General features: G+C 51.7%; 1 protein-coding gene across 1 annotated transcript; it reads left to right on the top strand.

Moving 5' to 3' along the window:
• The first annotated feature begins 1,276 nt into the window (after window positions 1-1,276).
• On the top strand, window positions 1,277-7,996 carry IRF8 (interferon regulatory factor 8). The gene is made up of 9 exons (XM_065745273.1): window positions 1,277-1,295; window positions 2,631-2,805; window positions 3,593-3,776; window positions 4,313-4,401; window positions 4,852-4,963; window positions 5,304-5,351; window positions 5,470-5,856; window positions 6,146-6,261; window positions 7,376-7,996. Exons 2-9 carry the CDS (start codon window positions 2,632-2,634, stop codon window positions 7,541-7,543), a joined length of 1,278 nt encoding a protein of 425 aa, XP_065601345.1. The 5' UTR covers window positions 1,277-1,295; window position 2,631; the 3' UTR covers window positions 7,544-7,996.
• The last annotated feature ends 11,476 nt before the right edge of the window (window positions 7,997-19,472 follow it).

The raw sequence follows: 19,472 nt of genomic DNA, 5'->3' as shown, positions 1-19,472 counted from the left end.
TGGGTACTGGAGCCTTCTGGTGGGACAAAGCTGGAGCTGAGCTTCCAAGGAAGGGGGGGATTGATCAAAACCATGGGAATGGCTGCAGGGATAGAGGGATGGGCTACTATTACTCTATATAGAAGTGCTACGTTAACTGGGAAAGCACCCTGGGCAATTAGTGTGGAAAAGGCCAATAAATGCTGTTGATCAAGGGAGCTGGAGGGAAGTTGGGCAAACCTTGTAGATATTGCACTGAATGCCTCAGTTATCATTTTAGGAAGCAGAAAAATGGAACTCGTGCACAGGAAAAAGAGAAGAAAGTCTGTTTCTGGTGTCAATAGGAAGTCATCGCAGATCTGTGATAAGCAGAGATTAGATGTGCAGTAGGTGTGATAACCTCACACTGCCGCTTCAGCACCCATCCCACGGCCTGCCCCTCATTTGTGGGCATCCCGGGACTGTGGCATTTCCCCTAACTCACCCCGGCTTGTGGGAACCACTGGGGATGCCCTCGGTGATTACAGCATCACAAAGAGCACCTCTTACACCCAACAGATGCTGCACTGCCGCTGCGATTCCTTCTGCGCTGCCCACAAAGTGAAGGCAGAGGTGGTGAGGGAGATACGGTTGGGGGGTGCTGGAATGGAGGCTTCGGAGCCATGGGGGATAGGGCTTTAAGGTGCTGAGATGAAGGATTGTAGGGTGCTGGACGATCCCCCTCCTCCCCCCCTTTGCTTGTTTCCTGCTAAAAGTGATCCTCTTCCTCACGTCAGATGGCAAAGGATGCGTTTGGCTGTGCTCACAAGGGCTCACACAGCAGCACCTTGGCTCGTTATTTTTATTGTCCCACCTGCACGGCTCCGCACATTTCCCACGTCTCGGCATCACCCACGTGGGAACGCTTACGAGAAACAAGAGGGGAATCCCAGCCAAAGCTCTCCGAAGCGCCAAGGCTGCGGATTGGGGTCTGGGCTGTGCGGAGGAGCACACCCGTGCCGCGGAAATGGGATGCAACGGAGCTCGGGAGGACACACGGACACGGAGCCACGCGCGGACATTGCCCACACCCGCCCCGCGACGCTTCATTTCCCGGAAAGGGGCGAGCTGCGGAGAAAGCCGCGCGTCCAGGGTTCCTGCGGCACCCTCATTGGGCGGCCGGAGACGGGGGGCGGTTCTCCATTGGGCGGGAGGAGGACGGGGAGGGCTGCTATTGGCTGAGAGGCGCTGGGGGCGGGGCGGAGCGGGACGCTCCCTGCGGGGCGGTATAAGATCGCGGGCGCGGGCGGAGGGGTGCGGAGTGGGGTGCGTGGAAGGTAACCGGTGGGGCGTATGGGGGTTGCGGTGTGTTGGGGGGTGGTTAGGGGGTTGGGAGCGTTTGGGTGGGGGGTTTGGGGGTTGTTGGGCGCTGGGGTGGGGGCTGTAGGGTGCTGGTGGTGCAGGAGGTGGTGCTTTAAGATGCTCGTCTGTAGGGTTTTCGGGCGCTGGGAGTGAGCGTGGGGTGCTTGGGATGGGGTGTTAGGATTGTGGGGGTTCTGGGTGCGTGTGAAATAGGGTTGGGGGTGTGCTGGAGCGGCAGCCCTAGTGCCCAGGGGTATAGGGCTTAGAGGTGCTGAGACGGAGGATTGTAGGGTGTTGGGCAGGCAGGGTTCTGGGAGTGGGTGGAGGTGAGTTGTGGGCTTTGCAGCTGGAGTTTTAGGGTGATGAGTGTGCAGAGCCGGGCAGGCTGGGCACTGGGTTGCGGGAGATAAGGGCTTCAGGGTGCTGGGAGGGGTGCTTTGAGGGGGCTGGGTTTGCAGGAAATAGGGCTGCACGGTGCTGGGAGTGCATTGGGAAGGATCTTGGGGTGCTGGCATGTGAGATCGCAGAGCAATGCAGACAAGCTGAGAATGGGCTGATCTGGCTTTCTCATGGCTGCTCTGCTGAGCCATTTTGCTAAAACCGAGCTGAGACCAGAAGTGAGGTGACCTCCCCCCCTTAAACTCGGGTTGCTCAGCGAGTCCCCGGTCCTGGAGAGGATGTGGTCACATAGCCCTGCGGTGACCCTGCTGCTACCTGCACGGCTCCATGCTGTTTTCATGCTGTGCAAGGCTTCACCCTCTTTATTTTCTTTCTCTTCCCCCCCCCCCCCAGTCCTATATTACTGCGTGCTGCCTGCCTGGGCAGCATCACTTCATTAGGTGACAGCATAGTTCCTATGCGACTGATCCCAAAAAGAGGAGCGAGTGCAGGGCAGCCTGTTGCTGCGACAGAGCTTTGGTCAGCAGCAAGATAAAGGTGCCTCTCAGCACAGCTCCACGCTGGCTGCAGATAGGCTAACGAAGGCTTTCGTCATATTCAGTAAATGGGCTGTGGGCTCCCGTCCAGTGCCTGCCTACACGGCCGGGGCGGAGCGATGGGGGATGGCCGCAGCGTTGCTGCCATGGCTTTTCCCGTGTAAAAAGGGAGGTTTGGTGCACGGAGGGGCACGCAGCAGCTGCTGGTGTTAGCAGGCGTTACACTGGCGAGATCAGGTTGCCTTGAGAGTGAGATGCGGCTATTAGGATGCGTTAAGATACCTCCGCGGAGCCGGCTGCTGTTTGTGGGGTGGGCGGGGGCTGTGTGTGATGGATGGGTGGACGGACAGACTGACAGCTCCTGCTTCTTCCCAGGATGTGTGACCGCAACGGTGGGAGGCGGCTGCGGCAGTGGCTGATCGAGCAGATCGACAGCGAGCAGTACCCGGGGCTCATCTGGGAGAATGAGGAGAAAAGCATGTTCCGCATCCCCTGGAAGCACGCAGGGAAGCAGGACTACAACCAGGAGGTGGACGCTTCGATTTTCAAGGTAGGGTGAGGTGGTTTGTTCCTGTGAGCCGTGGCTTCTGGGCTGTAAGGTGAGGGGTTTCATCCCTATTGGCAGTGGGCTCCCTGGTGCTGTTTCTTGTTCGTGGTGGGAGATGTCCTTGATGTCAGTGGGATCTGTGGCTTGCAGCACCTTGTTTCCTGTAGGATCCTCATCGGGATCATTTGGGGGTGGGTTTTCCTTTTTGATGAGCATTGGTGCAGGGTTTAGGTTTCTTCCTGGCCTGAAGTGCTCCATGACCTGCCCTAAGCTTCCTATTGGGCTCTTTTTGATAAGAGTGCATTTACCAAATAAAGAAAGGGAAGGAAGGAAGAGTCAGCTTTTTCTTAGTGGGGAGGGACTTCACATTTTGGGTATAATGGGAAAATTCCATCCTGAACCATAAAGTCAGGCTCTTCCCCAGGAATTCCCTTCCCTCTGCCCTGTTCCCATACCTTGCCCTATCCACAGTGACCGATGGCTTTTGGGGCACTGACCAAAGCAGTGGGTCCTAGAGGTGACTTAATATATGTTCATATCTATTGTCTGTATTAAAATATGCTCTCCTACCTCATTGTGAAAGCACAAATGGCTTTTTGGTATTGAACTGAGTCCAGCTGTCAGTTATTGGTCTAAAACTGAGAAGATGGAGTGTATTTTAGAATGGAGACACCTAAGAGATGTCCCATTTCTGAGCAGTGTGCCCAGGATGAGCTGCTCATCTGCTGCTTGGTCGAAATGGATTTGCAGAGCTTGCATGGAGGGTGTTTTCATTTTTGCTTTGCTTTAGGCTTGGGCTGTTTTCAAAGGCAAATTCAAAGAAGGTGACAAAGCAGAGCCAGCCACCTGGAAGACACGGCTACGCTGTGCCCTGAACAAGAGCCCTGACTTTGAGGAGGTGACAGACAGGTCCCAGCTGGACATCTCCGAGCCCTACAAGGTGTACAGGATCGTGCCAGAGGAAGAACAGAAATGTGAGTGCCCCTATGGAGGGCTGGCTGCTGCTGCCCTACACTCAGCAGTGTGGGGCTGGCCCCGTTGCTTGGAGGGAATCCTGCATCACTGCAGGTGCTGGGAGGTGGGGGAGGAGCTGCTGGGCTCCTTGTCCAGAAGAAGGAGAGGGAGCAGAGAAGAAAAACCACGCAGGAGATCTGTCTGTAGTATTTAATCTCCTTCTCTGTGTTCACACGGGGCCCTGTATGCAAATGGCACTGCAGGTTCCCACCAGCAGCACGGCTCATGGAAAAAGGAGAAGCAGCCCCAGTCTCTGGGGTACTCAGAAAAACCCCTCTCCTCTGCTCTAGCCCCAAGCTGAAATTAGTTTGCCCGACTGCTAGTCACTGTGTACCAGTGCCATTTATTGCAGGCTGGTTTCTGGCCCCAGAATACAGCTGCTGGGGGAAGAGGAACGCTGGGTTACTGCGGTTCTCAGTTTCATAACTTTCGTGGGGTGAAGGGTTTCTGAAATCTGGTGGCTGCTCTGCTGCATCATCCTTGCTGCTCTCTGCAGGCAAAATCAGCGTTGGGAATGGGAGCAACCTTACTGATGTTGGGGACATGGACTGTAGCCCCTCTGCCATCGATGACCTGATGAAAGAGGTGAGCCCCTCACCATGGATGTAGACCTGACCAGGCAAAGAGTGGGTGCCTGGTGGTGTTAAAAGCTACATTTGCCTCATGAAGAGCACTGTGCTTTTGCAGCTGTACTGGCTGTGGTCATTCATCTGCGCAAGCCTGAGGTCTCGATGTGGTTGCTCATGGCTGGAGTGTGCTTTATTTGCATTTGTGTTTGGTGGGGGCTGCAGGCTTCTTGTGCCTCTGTTCCCTTTCTTGGTTGCACTGCATGGAGCCTGTTCTGCTCAGTGACTCTTGAGAGGTTGTTTGGGTGCACAGCCTGGGGAATCCCAAACTTGCTCTTTCTAACCAAAAAGCATTCAGCAGCCTCTTGGCATCCCTTCTGCCTTCTTGCTTTGCCTCTCAGATCCCTCTTTGGGCACTAAGCAGCTTTCTGTCCCTGGCTGATCTAATGAGCATCCCTTCCTGCTGCAGCCTCCCTGTGTGGATGAGTACCTGGGGATCATCAAGAGAAGCCCCTCACCCCCACAGGAGACCTGCCGAAACCCCCCAATACCAGACTGGTGGATGCAGCAGCCCAGCCCCTGTAAGTAGTGTGTGGGGTGTTCTATGGGACCCAGCTGTTTGTCCAAGGGCCGTGCCTGTGAGGATGGATGGTGCAGGCTCCTGGGCAGTGCTTGTTTTCTACCTTTCTTAGTGCTTGAAGACAGCATTTCGCTGGATATAGAGTATCCCACAGCACAGTGTTCATTGCACAGTTCTTAAACCCTCTGGGGGTGTTTGCTGGTATCTCCCAGGCAGGAGCTGGGAGGCCTGATGTGCTTGGTTGAGTAGGAAAAGCTTGGGCATGGTGGGAGAGTGGGATTGGGGTTTGGGAAAGAGAAGTGTGCTGGAGCTGAGCACATCTCTGCTTTCTCTGCCCACAGCTTTGCCCTTGGTGAATGGGTACACTGGCTACGAGCAGCATCATTCGGGTAAGGCAGCTCCCATTCCCGTGTGATACTGTGCTGTGGCTGTCACACTCCTCTCTGGCACTTGTGTACATGTGCCATGGCAGGCAGTGACTCTGTCTTGCCTGTCTTCTTCTTTCAGGCTATTCCCAGATGGTGATCACTTTCTTCTACAGTGGGAAGCTGGTGGGGCACATCACCACCTCGTACCCTGAGGGCTGCAGGCTGTCGCTCAGCCAACCCTCTAACCACAGTGAGAAGCTCTATGCCCCTGATAGCCTGGAGCACGTGAGGTTCCCCTCAGCTGAAGCCATCCAAAATGACCGCCAGAAGCAGATCACCAAGAAGCTCTTTGGGCACCTGGAGAGGGGCGTCCTGCTGCACAGTAACAAGCAGGGCATCTTCATCAAGAGGCTGTGCCAAGGGAGAGTCTTTTGGAGTGGGAACACGGTGGTGTACAAGGACAGGCCCAGCAAACTGGACCGGGATGAAGTGGTGAAGATATTTGACACCAACTTATTCTTTAGAGGTTGGTGTGAGCACTGTAGGAGAGGTTGATGTTTTTGGCTTTGCTCTGAGGTTATAACTGACCATCACTGCTGTTTACCTGAGTGATGTGGATGAGTAACTCCAGATAGCAGGTCTGGAAAGGAGTGATGCAATGCATTGTCATGTAGGAAAGGCCTTATGGCTGGAGGCTTCGTGCAGCAGGGTTTCTCCTAGGAGAGCCACCAGCCTGCTTCATGTGAGGGTGCTTTGTCCACGTGCTGTGTATCGTGGCTTGCAAACAGCCTCCAGCTGTGCTCCTCTCCTTGCAGAGCTGCAGCAGTACTACAACAACCAAGGTCGCTTCCCGGACAGCAGGGTCATGTTGTGCTTTGGAGAGGAGTTCCCAGACACGGTGCCACTGCGGTGTAAGCTCATCCTTGTCCAGGTATGGCAGCTGCTATGATCTGCCCTGCTTCTGGTCCCTGACACTGGGTTACCCTTCTCTGAACTGTATTGCTCCTTGTCCCTAAAAGTGGGACTCTGGTTCCAGTCTCTGCTTGGGGTGAACCTCTTAAGATGCTGTTGCTGTGGCCTGGTTAGGCCACATCTGCAAGCAAAGCTCCCACAAGCTCCTAGATTTCCTATTGGTTTAGAAAAGCTGTTTTCTGCATGACTCTTGTGCTTCTGCTTTGCTCTGCTACTTGGTCAGTGCTTCCTTCTGTTCCTGCTTGTTGGTGTTGGGAGCTCTGCCTTCTGCTGTGGAAAATGAAGGGTTAAATCCCTGGAATGATTGCGTTGAGTGGTGGCCTCTGGCTTGGCTCCCACACCTGCTTCACCTTCTCTGCGGACCACAGCCCTGGGACAATGCATGGGGCATTTTGAGAGTCCACAGCACCCCATGGGTGGCAGGGAAGACATGAGACCATGGTTTGGGGTGGGCATTGCAGATGCGTTGAGCAACTGGAGACCCACTGGGCCTCTGTGAGCTTCTGGAAGGTGGGCATTTTAAAGCTCAGAGCCAAGTGTTGCTCATCCTTGCACAGCTTCTTGACTGAGTCCTGGAATTGTAGAACCGTAGAACAGTTCAGGTGGGAAGGGGCCTTAATGATCATCTGTTTCCAGCCAGCTGCCGTGGGCTGGCTGCCACCTACCAGCTCAGGGCCTCATCTAGCCTGCCCTTGGGCACCTCCAGAGTTGAAGCACCCACAGCTTCTCTGAGTAAAGAATTTCCTCTTCACACCTGACCTAAGCCTCCCCTCTTTTAGTTGAAAACCATTCCAACTTGTCCTGTTGCTGTCAGGTCATGTAAGAAGTCAGTCTCCCTTCCCCCACAATGAGGTCTCCCTTGGGCCTTCACCAAGGTGAACACCCTCAACTCTTCTTGCCTTGGGTGTCCCCCAGCCTGTCCTCTCCTCCGTGTGACATCCCCTGTGGCCATGCCTAATTTCCTAGAGGTGCTTGGGCCTGGTGCATCATGGCGTCGGGCCTGCAGGCTTGGGTAGGCCTGACTGCGGCTGTTCCTCCCCCAGTGCCCTCACCACTCCTGTTTTTTGGCCTAGGTGGAGCAGCTGTGTGTCAGGCAAGTGGTGGAGGAGGCTGGCAAGACGTGCAGCAGCCCCATGCTGCCCGACGAGGTGCAGCAGGAGCAGGTGTACAGGATCTTCCAGGACATCTGCGGGCCGCACCAGCGGCCGCTCTTCAGAGAAAACCAGCAGATCGCTGTGTGAACCTCCGTAGGCACAACACGAGGTCTGGGTGACCCCAGACCAGTTGGGATCCATTAGTGCCTCAAAGTTCCCCTCTGTTTGGCGAGTTTGTTCTTGTTCTTCACTGTTTTGAGTCCAAAGTATGTGTAAACACAGTGGTGAAATGTAACAGCCCCACTTGGTCTGACGAACAGCCATAGGAAGGAGGTGACTCCTGGAAAAGCCTTACAGTGCTCAAATAGAGTAAATCCTTGACAGAAATAACTGTTTTTTTTTCTCCAAAGAATTTGCGGGCCTGCTGAAGTCTGTGGTATGCTTTCCATGGGAAAACCTCCTCAAATTCCTCTTTATTTTTGCAATGAGGTTTATATTTTTGTCTGTTGTATTGGAAGTATTTTGAGATTTGGAGAGCAATGCAGAAATAACCTATATGAACGTTGACTATGAGAACATAGGGATCTTTAATTTTTCCAAACCAGAGTTTATATAAACAGATACTGCTATCTTTAAAATAGAAGGTGTAGTGTTAATAGGTTGGCTTCGCCTTCCCAAAGTGCTTGTGTTGGTCTCTCCCAAGCGTGAGCAGGCAGCAGTTTCCATGTGTCAGTCCTCATTAACATGCTTTGTGTGTGTGCACCCAGTGCTGGGGAGCTCCTTGGGCACAGCCATGTGCCTTGCAGCTGCCACAAAGCACTGTGGACCAAAGGACCATGCAGAAGTATGTGCAATGAGGCTGCCTATTTATTTTTATGCTTAAGTTTTTTGTTAAATGGTTTTGTAATTTTGTTTTGTACCTTCCTGCAATTAAAGTGCTATATTTTGTAGTTGTCTTGCAAAGCATTTCTGTTGGTGCAATGAGTGGGGGTCTCTGGTTTATTCTGGACTCCTGCTTGAGTCTTCCCTTGGGTGGGGTCTGTGGAGGTTCTGCTTTGTAACTGTCTGGCTTAATCTCTGGGAACAATACACAATAATGCAATAGAAGAGGGGGAAAAGTACAACATCTGCAGGGCCTTTTTACAAAGGATAAAAGGATAAGACCCTGCCCATCTTCCATGGCACTGTTGTGTCCATACCTTGCTGACCATGGCCCTAATGCTTCAAGGTGGTGAAAAGGGGTGGTTATTGATGGGTCAGATTGCCCACTGCCCTCTCATTTCAGAGGGTTTGGCCTACTATGGCATTGAAGGAGGGATTTGGGAAGAAGTGAAGGCTGAATGGGAATCTGCCCGTGTTAGCTGATGAAGTCAATGTTGCAGGAATGGTGGCTGAGCATTTGCACCCTCACCTGCCTGCCTTTCTAGCCTGCTTTTTGGTAACACAGTAGGCTCTGGAAAGCTGTGAAGATCATATTTGATCTGTGCTCTTACCCACGTGAGTGACAAAGGTCAGCATGCTGCTGTGTGCTCTGGACCAGCCCTGCTACAGGCTTTGGCTGGGGGAGGAGCAGTCATTATGGTGTGAATCCAGTACTTACAGTAAAGGGAGAGGTTCACAGGTATTTGTGCAGAGGATGCACTGAGATCCAGGTGGCTGAAGGGAAATGCTGAGGAGATGGATGCAAAGCAGATCATGAGACTTAAAATAAAAATAAACAAACGACCTCACAAGGGGTCTGAAGCTGACCCTGCTGCGTTCTAGCACACAGCCTTTCTGTTCCCCTGTCCCAAAGAGCTGCTTATCTGACATGCTGCTGACTTCAGAGCATCCAAAAAGTGCTCTGAGATGACAAACCCAGCTGAAATGTAGTTACACATTAGGGTTAAAGGATGGCCCTGCATTCTTGGTTGCCCTGGGGTGAGAACCCTTTGGAACTCTGTCCTGTTGGGCCATGTGAGATGGGTGTTTATGCTATGAGCATCGTACTTGTTGGCTAAATTGTGCACTGGTATCCAACTGTATCAGTGGGATACTTGTGGTCCTATCTGCCCTTGTGTGCATCCCTTGCAAGCATTTCAGCATGGGGCTTTAGATCTTGTTTGAAGAGATGGCTGCAGACCAAGGGTACTATACATATCAGTATCCCAAGTGCAATGAATTCCACAGCTCCTGCTCTCTGTACAGCTCTGGCTTATGGGAAACGTGGTCATGGAGGTGGGTGATGGTGGACTGTACCACCAGCATGCGCCCTTCAAACCTTTCCCTTCTCCTTAGGGCCATTGTGGTGTCTCCTGGGGGTTTAATCCCATTTCAGTCCCTGCAGAACTGAAGGGTCAACACATCTGCATGCATCATACTGTAACCCATATCAAGCTAACAAAATCATGTGCAACAGGGTCAGCCTTTCTCCTTTTCTTCAAAGCCTTTTAAGTCAGCCATTCCACCCCACATCTTCCTTCCCTTCCCTGGGGGCAGTCTTCCCCTTGGGCCTCTTGGCACATGGGGAAGCATCGTTTCTGCGGGCAAGGTGCTGAAGGAGGAGGGAGCGAGGTGACCCTGCGGTCTGTGCGGTTGTGATGGAACAACACATGCCCACTTGTGAAACATATGACAGGCTGCAGGCTTGAACATCAAAACACCACTTGCGGTTTCCCCAGATGTCCCAGAGCCAGTCCTTCCTCAGAAACCACCATATTGGGCTCGCCTGGAGCCACCTGCTATGTATTCATGGCTCTTTCATTTTCCACCCCAAAACTGCAGAAGAGCAAGGGGAACAGAGGTACCTTTGTTTGGAGCCTGCTGTGCTTTATTTTTAGTGTTACCATTGTGTCTCAGAGCCAAGAGTGCGGTTTAGAACTGCTGCTGCATCTTGCTCCGAAAGGCCAGCAGCACGGCTCCCAGTCCAAACAGCGTCCAGTCCAAGAGGAGACAACTGATGGGTGGCCAAGGTGTGGGAAGGAAACCGTGGGGTGGGGTTGTGTGGCAGAGGGGAGCTGTAAGAACAATGATGTAGGGCCCACGGTTGGGTGCAGGGTTTGTCCTTTTTCAGATGAAGGCTTTCGTACGACTTGCAGTTGGGATCATGATGAAATGCCTTGCCTAAAGTGGACATCCCTGGCTCTGCCCATCTCCGAAAAGCTCAGAGTAGTTTCTGCAGATCTCATGCTGACTCAAAGGTGTACCCTGGATACCCATCCCTGCACCTTGCCTGACCTGATGAGTTGCTTGCTGCAGCTGTATTCAATCTCAGTGGTTTGGAGCTCAAAGACTTTCATTGGTTTCTGTTCACTTGGGCTCTTCTCTATGGTCTTACTGAAGTGAAACCTCAGTGCCTTGTGTTGGCTCTTTTTTGTCAACAGCTTGTCCATCAGCAAGTCCCAGAACAGCCCATGTCTCCTCCAGCTGATGGTTCTTGGAATGTCATTTGGGTCCAAAGCCAACCTTACTCTTGAGATATGTCAGGCTAGGAGTCTCTTGTACCACTGGGAATATTTTTCCTTGGGAGAAAAATATATCCTGCAGTGTTATCAGCCTGGATCCTTAGTGTACTGTAGTGTTCCCATAGATTCCTATGACATAGCCTTCAACTCATGCAGACAGACCCACCGCCCGTGGCTTCAGAAGCAGAATTCTGTGTCTGTAAGTACAACCAGTTCCTACTCGTCTCTACTGCATGCTTGAAATACTGCGTAAGAAGTCAGAATTATTGGAATACCATGGTGACAAATCTACATGAAAAACAGACTCACGGAGCTGGTTAGAAGGATGTTGAGGTCTGGATCCAGCTAACTTCTGAGATTTTGTCTGTCTCATTCTGTAGAAACAGGAAGAACTCTACAGCCATTCCAATCCCTCTGGAGGCCAAGTGCAAATGATCACAGCTCAGTGGAAGGTCCAAACTGCTCAGGAATACAATGCAAACCAGCTACAGCTGCTTCCTCCAACCTATTGCTGCTTGGCCTGGGCCCCACCGGCCCCTATAGGCGTTAGAAAAACAGTCACTTTTTATTTCTAGACACCAGGGTTTCCAACTGGTTTGATTGCTCAATGTCCCATTTCAGCACAGCAGCCTGTCCACGATGAGCATCTCTGGGCTCTTCCTGTGAGCGTGTTGTAATATGGGAAGCACCTTGCTGATCATGGTCACCAGCTGCAGGACATCTCCCTGTCCCAAGGAGCTGGCCAGTCCTAACACCAAGGAAAACTCTATGATGTCTTGCGAAGGAAACTTGGTGGGGTAACTCATCTGTAATCCTTTTTGGCAGAGCTCAAAGATTTGGATTTCCACTCTACCCTGCTGGTGGGACTTGGTTCATGCATCAAATCGCAGCCCTCATAAAATTAGCCCTGTGCAGGTAACAGGAGGGATGCTCTGAAGGCATTTCACCAGCCTTAGGTTGGCTGAGAATTGGGCAGAAGAGGCAGTGGGGGGAGCTGAGGGCGAGGGCTGCATTCAAAGGAGCTGTGCCTGTTGGTAAGGCAACGTGCTGTGTTCCTCAAACAAAATGTGGCTGCAAAAACCAGGGCTCACGTGGAGGAAGGGAGATCTCAGACTCCAGCAGGAACAACAGCTTCTTATTTCTCTGGATCCATTTCTGACAGATGACTTCTTCCTCCTGATCATTTTTGCCATAACACCAGATAAATGACCATAAAAACAAGTTCCACCTAAGCCACAGCTGCAGAAATACAGAGAAGTACCATGATACATATTACGTTTTGTCAGACCCTTGGGTTTTCTCTGATACCAAGGCCGTGAAACCAAGGCCCAGGTTGAAATACCCTCCCTCCCCACTGAGTTTGCATGTATCTAGATGTTGTGCCCTGCTCTATTTTTGCTGGGTATAATTTGCTTCCAACAATGCAAACACTCTGATACAACAGCGTGGCCAGGAGTGTCAAATATAGGCAGGCACGCAGTCACAAGCCAACCCACTCAGATAGCAGAGAACCTGGGCTTGTGAGAAAGAGGAGCATGGAAGACCTTTGACTCAGCTCTAGAACTGAGTCAACTCATGAAAAGGGAAAAAAGACAAAGGATATCCCAGGCTGTTATGCAAAGAAATCTTTGTGATTTGATAATTAAAAGAACAATAACCCATTAAGTTGAAAAAAACAAACATTTTCCCTATTCGTCCTGCAATGCGTGACAGCAGATGGATGTTGATGAGTTTGTCCCAGTTCTTGCTGGCGTGACAGTTGTAAACTTCCTTACTTGATGTTTTACAGGCTAAGAACCACAGACTGCAATGTGATTTTGAATGTTGAAACAAGTATTAATTACCAACGAGTTCTGGTTCTTCATTCATCCTCTGATGAGCTGCAAAGGGAACCCTGCCCTTATACAGCTCCTGGATCTTAATCCTTCTTTTCCATTGCCATGAACCAAGAGAAAAAGTACAGGGTTGTGTGTACACAGCAATTTCTATCTCCCAGCTGGAGGGTGATGTCAGCATTGTCCTCCTAACAGCAAGCCTCAGCTGTAACCAGGAATTGCACCTAGCTCTCGCCTTAGTGCCATCTCCAGCTCATGAACTGGAGCTGTAATTTGATAATGATCTGTTTGTTCACCGTGACCATAAAGGAAACTCACATTTCCTGGACATCAGAGCTCTGTGCACCTGAGCCAGGTCTCCGTGGCCGTGCCAACAGTGCCCTTCTCCTCTCATCCGCAGCAGTTCAATTCCCTGCCCGATCTCGTGCCTTGGGACAAAACCATGAGCTTCGCTCTAAATCCACGCTGCGACTCGAAACTGCCCGAGGCCCTCAGTGAGGTTCCTACCAAAATCAACGTTTCCCCATTTTTGCAGAGCATTGCTGGATGGTGGAGGGGAGCCCCTCGCACAGCATAGCAGCCCCCGCTGGGAAGCAGCGTGTAGGTGGAAGCAGCACAGGGCTTTGAAACAAGTGATTCCCTTGCCTGGATCTTTCTGTTCTGTATTTCTTTTGAACGGTAACCACTTCTCCCTGAGATAAATCTGGCTCATGGACACGTCTGCATGGTGCTGGAGAGGTGGTGTGTCTGCAGGTTGGTCTTCCCAGTGAAAATGGTTAGAAAACAGGGAAAGGGGCAAGCTAGGGATTGGTATTGACTCTTAGCCCTGGTTTTATTTGGAAGGAGGGTCTCGGCACCTCCTTTACCAAAGATGCTGAACATTTAGTGTTTGCTGGTTTGGTTTGTTGCTCCCACCTGAATTCCTGCTGCAGGCTTTTCACAGCTCCTCAGTGGAACGGATGTCTGCCTGTCCATCCATGGGGTTTCCTGGGAACAGATCTGCTCCACAAAGGGATGGGCTGCTGGTGACGATGGGTTGTGGTCTTCATCATCAATCAGGAGATGGAGAAAGTGAGGGAAAGTGGGCAGTAAGGAGGGAGCTGAGGAGCTGGTGGGTGCAAGGGTAAATATCTCCATACCAAGGCCAGCTGGATGTTCCTTAACTGACCTCAGCCGTATCGGGTGTCTGTGAGATCTGCCAACCTGGCAGGTGAATACTGCTGTCCTGAACTCCATGTGACTGACGGGCAGCGCAGAATAAATGTTGTACCTACAAGGTTTTGGGCCATGGCTCTCAGCACAGCTCTTCTGCTTGGATGTGGCCAATGCTCTCCAACCCATGAGCTCCACATGGTGATGTTAAGAAGATTATGAGCAGGTGAGAAGACAGAGGGGGAACTGTCCCCATGGGGCTGAATATGGCACTGGTCACTCATGGAAAAGCAGGAGTCTCCTGGGTTTCTTCTGATGTGCCCAAGAGTGACTTCAATGGGAAGTGCTGCTTTGGTTCCTCTTTCCTGTCTGTGACAAGTGACAGTGCTGTCTTCACTCCGGTGGATGTACAGGGGAAGGAGACCGGCATCAGGCCAAGTGGGAGGAAAGGGAGCGTGCTGCTTGGCTGCCTCTCTACCCTTGGGGTGGATGAGGGAAACTCTCCATTTTCTCTGAAAATTCTAGGGTAATTATAACTTGGCTGTAGGTTGTGAGAAACAAAGAGGCTTTACAGGTCACCACGCTGGTCAGCGAGATTCACAGTGCATGACTTCCCCAGGAGAAAAGTGGGGCAGTTCCTGTTCCACATTGACCCCCCAGTTTCAGTGTGGGGTTTGCATGCTGTGGGCTGGCAGTGCAGCAAGAGACCTCACCATCAGTAACAGGCACCATTTGCTTTCTTCAGAAATGGTTTTGCATTTGTAGCAAAGAGTCACAGAATATCTCCATTTGGAAGGGATAGTCAAGCCCAACACCTGGCTCTGCACCAAAATTCAGACTTTGTTCAGGATGTATTCACAACAGACCCAACTATCCCCTATGTTATTGCCTATCCAGCCCTTGTTTCATCATCTGAAGCTGCAGGTGCAGTAATTTCAGCTGGCTCCGAAATAGCCCTCCGGAAGACACGCGTTTCAGCTCCGAAAATCCACTAAGCTACAAAAATCCCCCCCGACACTGAGCTGCTCTCGGTTTTGTATTCTGGCAAAGTGGAGTTTCACTGCAACAAGTTGCCCAAATGCCTCAGCATCTGCTACAGCCCCTCTTTCTGAAGCTCTTTGTTGTGCGCTGTTGGTGGTTTGGGCTCAAATTGTCCTTATTTATTCAAATCAGAGCAACAGCTTCACTTAGACACCGATGAGATAAGCACGTGTGCTGCCACTTGCACGGCCCTGGGCAATCGTTGTGAAAAGACTTTTTCTCCAAGTCTTCTCCCAGCCAATTTCCAATGGGTGTGCCAAGCAGGAGGTGATTTTGGTGCCCATTAGCACTGGTGTAGGGAAGGGGAAGCATGCTGACTCAACGACCAACCCAACGAGTCATTGCTCTGCCGTTTCCAGCTGGGAATTTTGCATCCAGCCAAGCTGACAGAGAACGCTTCGGTTTAAAAACCGAAACCCCAAACAAAAACAATAAAGAAGCTGTGGTGTCTCATACATCGACATCCTGATGACAAGCCAGGCCTTGGGGCTGAGCTGGATTTCAACCTGTGCCAGGACTGAGCACACTGCACGGCTCTTATCAGGACCTCAGTGATTTGGTGCTGTGTTTGACTGCGTGAGATGCAGCTCTGAGGTGGGGAAAAGCAAATGGCGTGACACAGTTGGATGGCTCTGCAATGCTGTGTATGAAATCTCACTTCAAATCCCTCCTGAATACCGTGGGGGCTGCTATGAGACATGCTGGGGGTGCCCCTGCTTGAAGCAGAATTTCCTTCCATGCTTTCCCTTCTGGCATTACTGTAAGTGTCTCGCAGTGGTGGTGACAGGGTGAAACTCATGTGCTGAATTTGGCCCCCAGTTTCATTTCCATCAGAGCTGAGTGGATTCTCAGGTGTGTGGTTCACCCTCACCTTCGGAGGGGTCACTCTTTCTGCTACTGCTTGTAACGATTCAGCTCCTTTGATTTTCAGCAGCTCACCATGTCCCCATGAGTTCTGACTCGCCAAGGCAGGTGCAGACATGAGGAAGCACCTGCAGACTCTTAGTGCAGGAAGTTGAGAGCATCCTCTGGCCCTGTGTGCATTGACCCTGCACGTGCTGTCCCTACAGGCTCCATACATGGGGTCTGTGTGGATCCCCATGCTGTGGGGTTCTGGGGCACCACCGGCAGCAGCTTGCCATCTCCCTGGGGTGCCCTCAGAGATGATAATGGTGGCAGAGTGCCTCAGCAGGAACTATGAGAAGCAATATCCATGGGGATAAGCAGTAAAGAGCAAGAAAACTGGGTCAGAGATGAATCCAGACCTCAGGGCTTTGCAATGCAGCTGGAAATCTCACAAGGCCAGGCTGCATCTCATGAGATTTCTGACACTTCCCACTTCTGGCCAAGCCTGAAATACCGCAAGAACAACGCTGCGTCATCACTCTCAGCTCTGCCTGTGCTTCCCACACTCCCACATGGATCATCCCAGCATCTCTCCATCACCACGCTGGGTACCACCAGCAGTCCCATGCAGCAGCGCTGCCTGCCACTCATCCCCTTCCTTTAAGACCCGAGAGCCAAGCAGGAAGATATTTTTGGCCAAGAAATCAAATGACTCATCCGTGGATCCGAAGTACTATTTTGAGAGGAGAGGAAGGCACAGCCCCATGCCAGCAACTCACTGGGCACTGCGAGCATCCATCCCCATGGGTGGCTGCAGGGGGGACGTTGTGCTGCCCCAAGCCCCCCAGTGACAGCCCCTGATAGCCAAGGTGGTTGTGCAACCACTGCACACATTTCATCTCTGTCCTTACTCTTTCCGTCCCTTGGCCGGGTTTGTTATACAGAGGAAGCTTGTTAGGAGCCTTGACAAACAGACAGGAAACCGAGTCTTTTGCTGCTCGTACACATTGTCTGCCCAGGGCTAATTTGGAACAGAAAACAAAAAAAAACAACCCAAGACACTCTCATTTATTTCTTGTATTTATAAATCCAGAGCCTTTTGCTTTGAAGGCAGACACACACTCTTGTTTTGCTAGGAAGTGCACAGGGTAAGGGGAAGAGCGTCCGCCTGAAATCCAGACTCTGGTGCCGCTGTGGGGTCATATCAGGCTTGGACGCCCTGTGGGACATTATGGGATGCCATCTATTAGCACCAGCGCAGCCCAACAAGGTGGTACCACAATGGTTGGATGGCTCTAGTTGAAGAGCCTGGCTCAGGTGCCCCATGGGACATTATGGGATGCCAAAGAACCATACAATCATAGAAACATTTGTGTTGGAAGTGACTCTTGAAGGCCACCTACTCCAACTCCCCTGCAATGAACAGGGACACCTACAGCTAGATTAGCTTGCCCAGAGCCTGGTCCAGCTGTTAGCACATTATGGGATGCCATCTATTAACACCAGGATAGCACAACAACAAGGCAATGGTGCAGACACCAAGGCTCAGGTTAGTGAAGAGTTTGGAAGCGGAGATACCACCAAGAACTTCATAAGATCATGGTGGTGTGAAGGTGATGCTAGGCACCAGCATACAGCATCTTCCTGGTGCCATGTGGTCATGGAGGGCTGTGGGGTGGGAAAGTGACATCTCCAGACCACGGCCAGCCATGCACTGTAGCAACTGAGTGCTTGGGGACATCACTACTTGGTTGCAAAGTCACTGAGGTCCCCACTGGTATCAGTTGCCTGGGGTCTCCAGTGAGATGTGCAGGAAAGTGAGAGACTCCTTTGGAAATGTTTTTTGAATTAAATTTTCCATGTACTGATGGGTATTTCCAGAGCAAGGTAGTGTGATACGGGCAGGCAGATATTAGTCACCGCAACAGGCTTTTAAAAAGTGAAAACGTGAAGTCGAAAGCTACCGAACCTGCGGCAACTTCCCGAATCCCACCCGAAAAGGAGCAAAACTCACCTAAAAGGGAGCAAAAAAAAAAATTAGTACAAGCTTCAGCACTGCTATTTTTTGTTGTTGTCACTGTTGTTTTTGGAGAAACATCATGCCTCGTTCTGAGAAAGGGGAAGCGTTGGGGCCATTGGCTCTATGGGGCCGTGTGTCCCCTGGCCCCTTCCTCGTGCCGCCCCCCTAGGAGAACAAAGAGGAGTGAGTCCTGGGGTGATGCAGAGGGCAATGCTGAGATCTCTGCAATGGAAACTGGGAGGTGCTGCAGGATGGTGATGCCCTTAGGGCTTACATGGACAGATTTGGGTATGGGGCTCCTCCATTGCTGCCCTACACGGTCATGTCCCACTGATGCACTTGGCCTCAGCTGCGCCCAAGGGCACCCACCGGCCTCACCGGCTCTTTTCTTTATTTAACCCTCCCTGAGAGCAGGATCGAGGAGCCACTTCCACATTTCCCCCCACACCAGCCACGGCCAAAAAACCCTGGAGCTGTTTCGTTCCCGCTGCCCGGCCACCTCGCTGCAGATGCTCAAACCACAGTGCCTTCGCCCAGATGGACACGGCTAAAAATACCGTGTGGCTACCGAGGGTCCCGCAGCTGGGAGTGGGGGGTGGGCTAAAAATAGGGAGAGTTTCAGAAGATCAACCAGTGTGGGGTGAAACTTGGTCTGCGTGAGCTGAGTGTGGCTAAGGGCTGAGTGCTGCTCAAGGGGGAGAAATAGAGGAGCCTGGTGAGGCTCATTCATGGGTTTATTGAGTCATCTCTGTGACATCCCTGTGCCAGTGGTGTTTGCTATGTGAGACTCGTGCATTTATTTCAGGTTGGACATTAGGAAATATTTCCTCTCCAGAAGAGTGGTCAGGCATTGGAACAGTCCAGGGAGGTGGTGGAGTCACTGTCCCTGGAGATGTTTGAGAGCCGTGGAGATGTGGCACTGAGGGACATGGTCAGTGGGGCATGGTGGCATGGGTTGGGGTTGGGCTTGATGATTGTAGAGGTCATCTCCAACCTTAATGGTTCTGTGTTCTGTGATGCTTTACCCCTACCTCCTTTCTCCATCAGTGTTTGCTGCGTGGGGCTCATGCATGGATTTCACAGGGTCACGCTTGGGTTGGGAGAGACCGGGAAGATCATCTGTGACATCTCAAAGATCATCTGGTGCTTGTTCTGTGCGGCTCATCACTGGTGATATCTTTTGGAGGCTCATGCATGTATTTAGTGGGGAATCCTTGAGATATTCTATGGTTCTGTGTTTCTATGATCACTGCTACCTCCGTGCACCATCGATGTTTGCTATCTGGGGTTCAGGGTCAGGACAAGGGGCTGCCTTATGGAAGACCAGAGTTGTTAAATCCGTGCCTTACTCACAGATTTCTTTTGGGGGGATAAAACTCCCTATAATTTCATGCAGCTGACAACACCCATGCCAACCATCCTGCTCAGAGGATGCTCCAGTTGGCAGCCATATATAAATTCATCCATTTGGGCAGAGTGCAACGTCTCCGTGCTGGTTCAAGCTGTGAACATGATGCTGCTGTGCTTGAAGGTCACGGTTGGTTCCCCACTGAGCCCAGGTTGAGCCCATGGGTCCCTGTGCCTTGCACAAGCCCTGCTGCTTCTCCTTCCTCACACCGAGTGAAATCAGAGCTGTTATTTCACAGCGCAGCTTGTGATTTATGGCTGTAATCTCAACCACAAGTTGGGCTGGCAGGAGTTAGGGGAGCCACGAGGAATAAGCGAAGGGCTCGCTATTT

This window comes from Cyrtonyx montezumae, unplaced genomic scaffold, assembly GCF_038088225.1.
Source record: "Cyrtonyx montezumae isolate F1298 unplaced genomic scaffold, pur_monq_1.0 scaffold_35, whole genome shotgun sequence".
Taxonomy (NCBI): domain Eukaryota; kingdom Metazoa; phylum Chordata; class Aves; order Galliformes; family Odontophoridae; genus Cyrtonyx; species Cyrtonyx montezumae.
The sequence above is the reverse complement of the archived record's forward strand: the minus strand, read 5'-3'. Positions and strand labels throughout refer to the sequence as shown.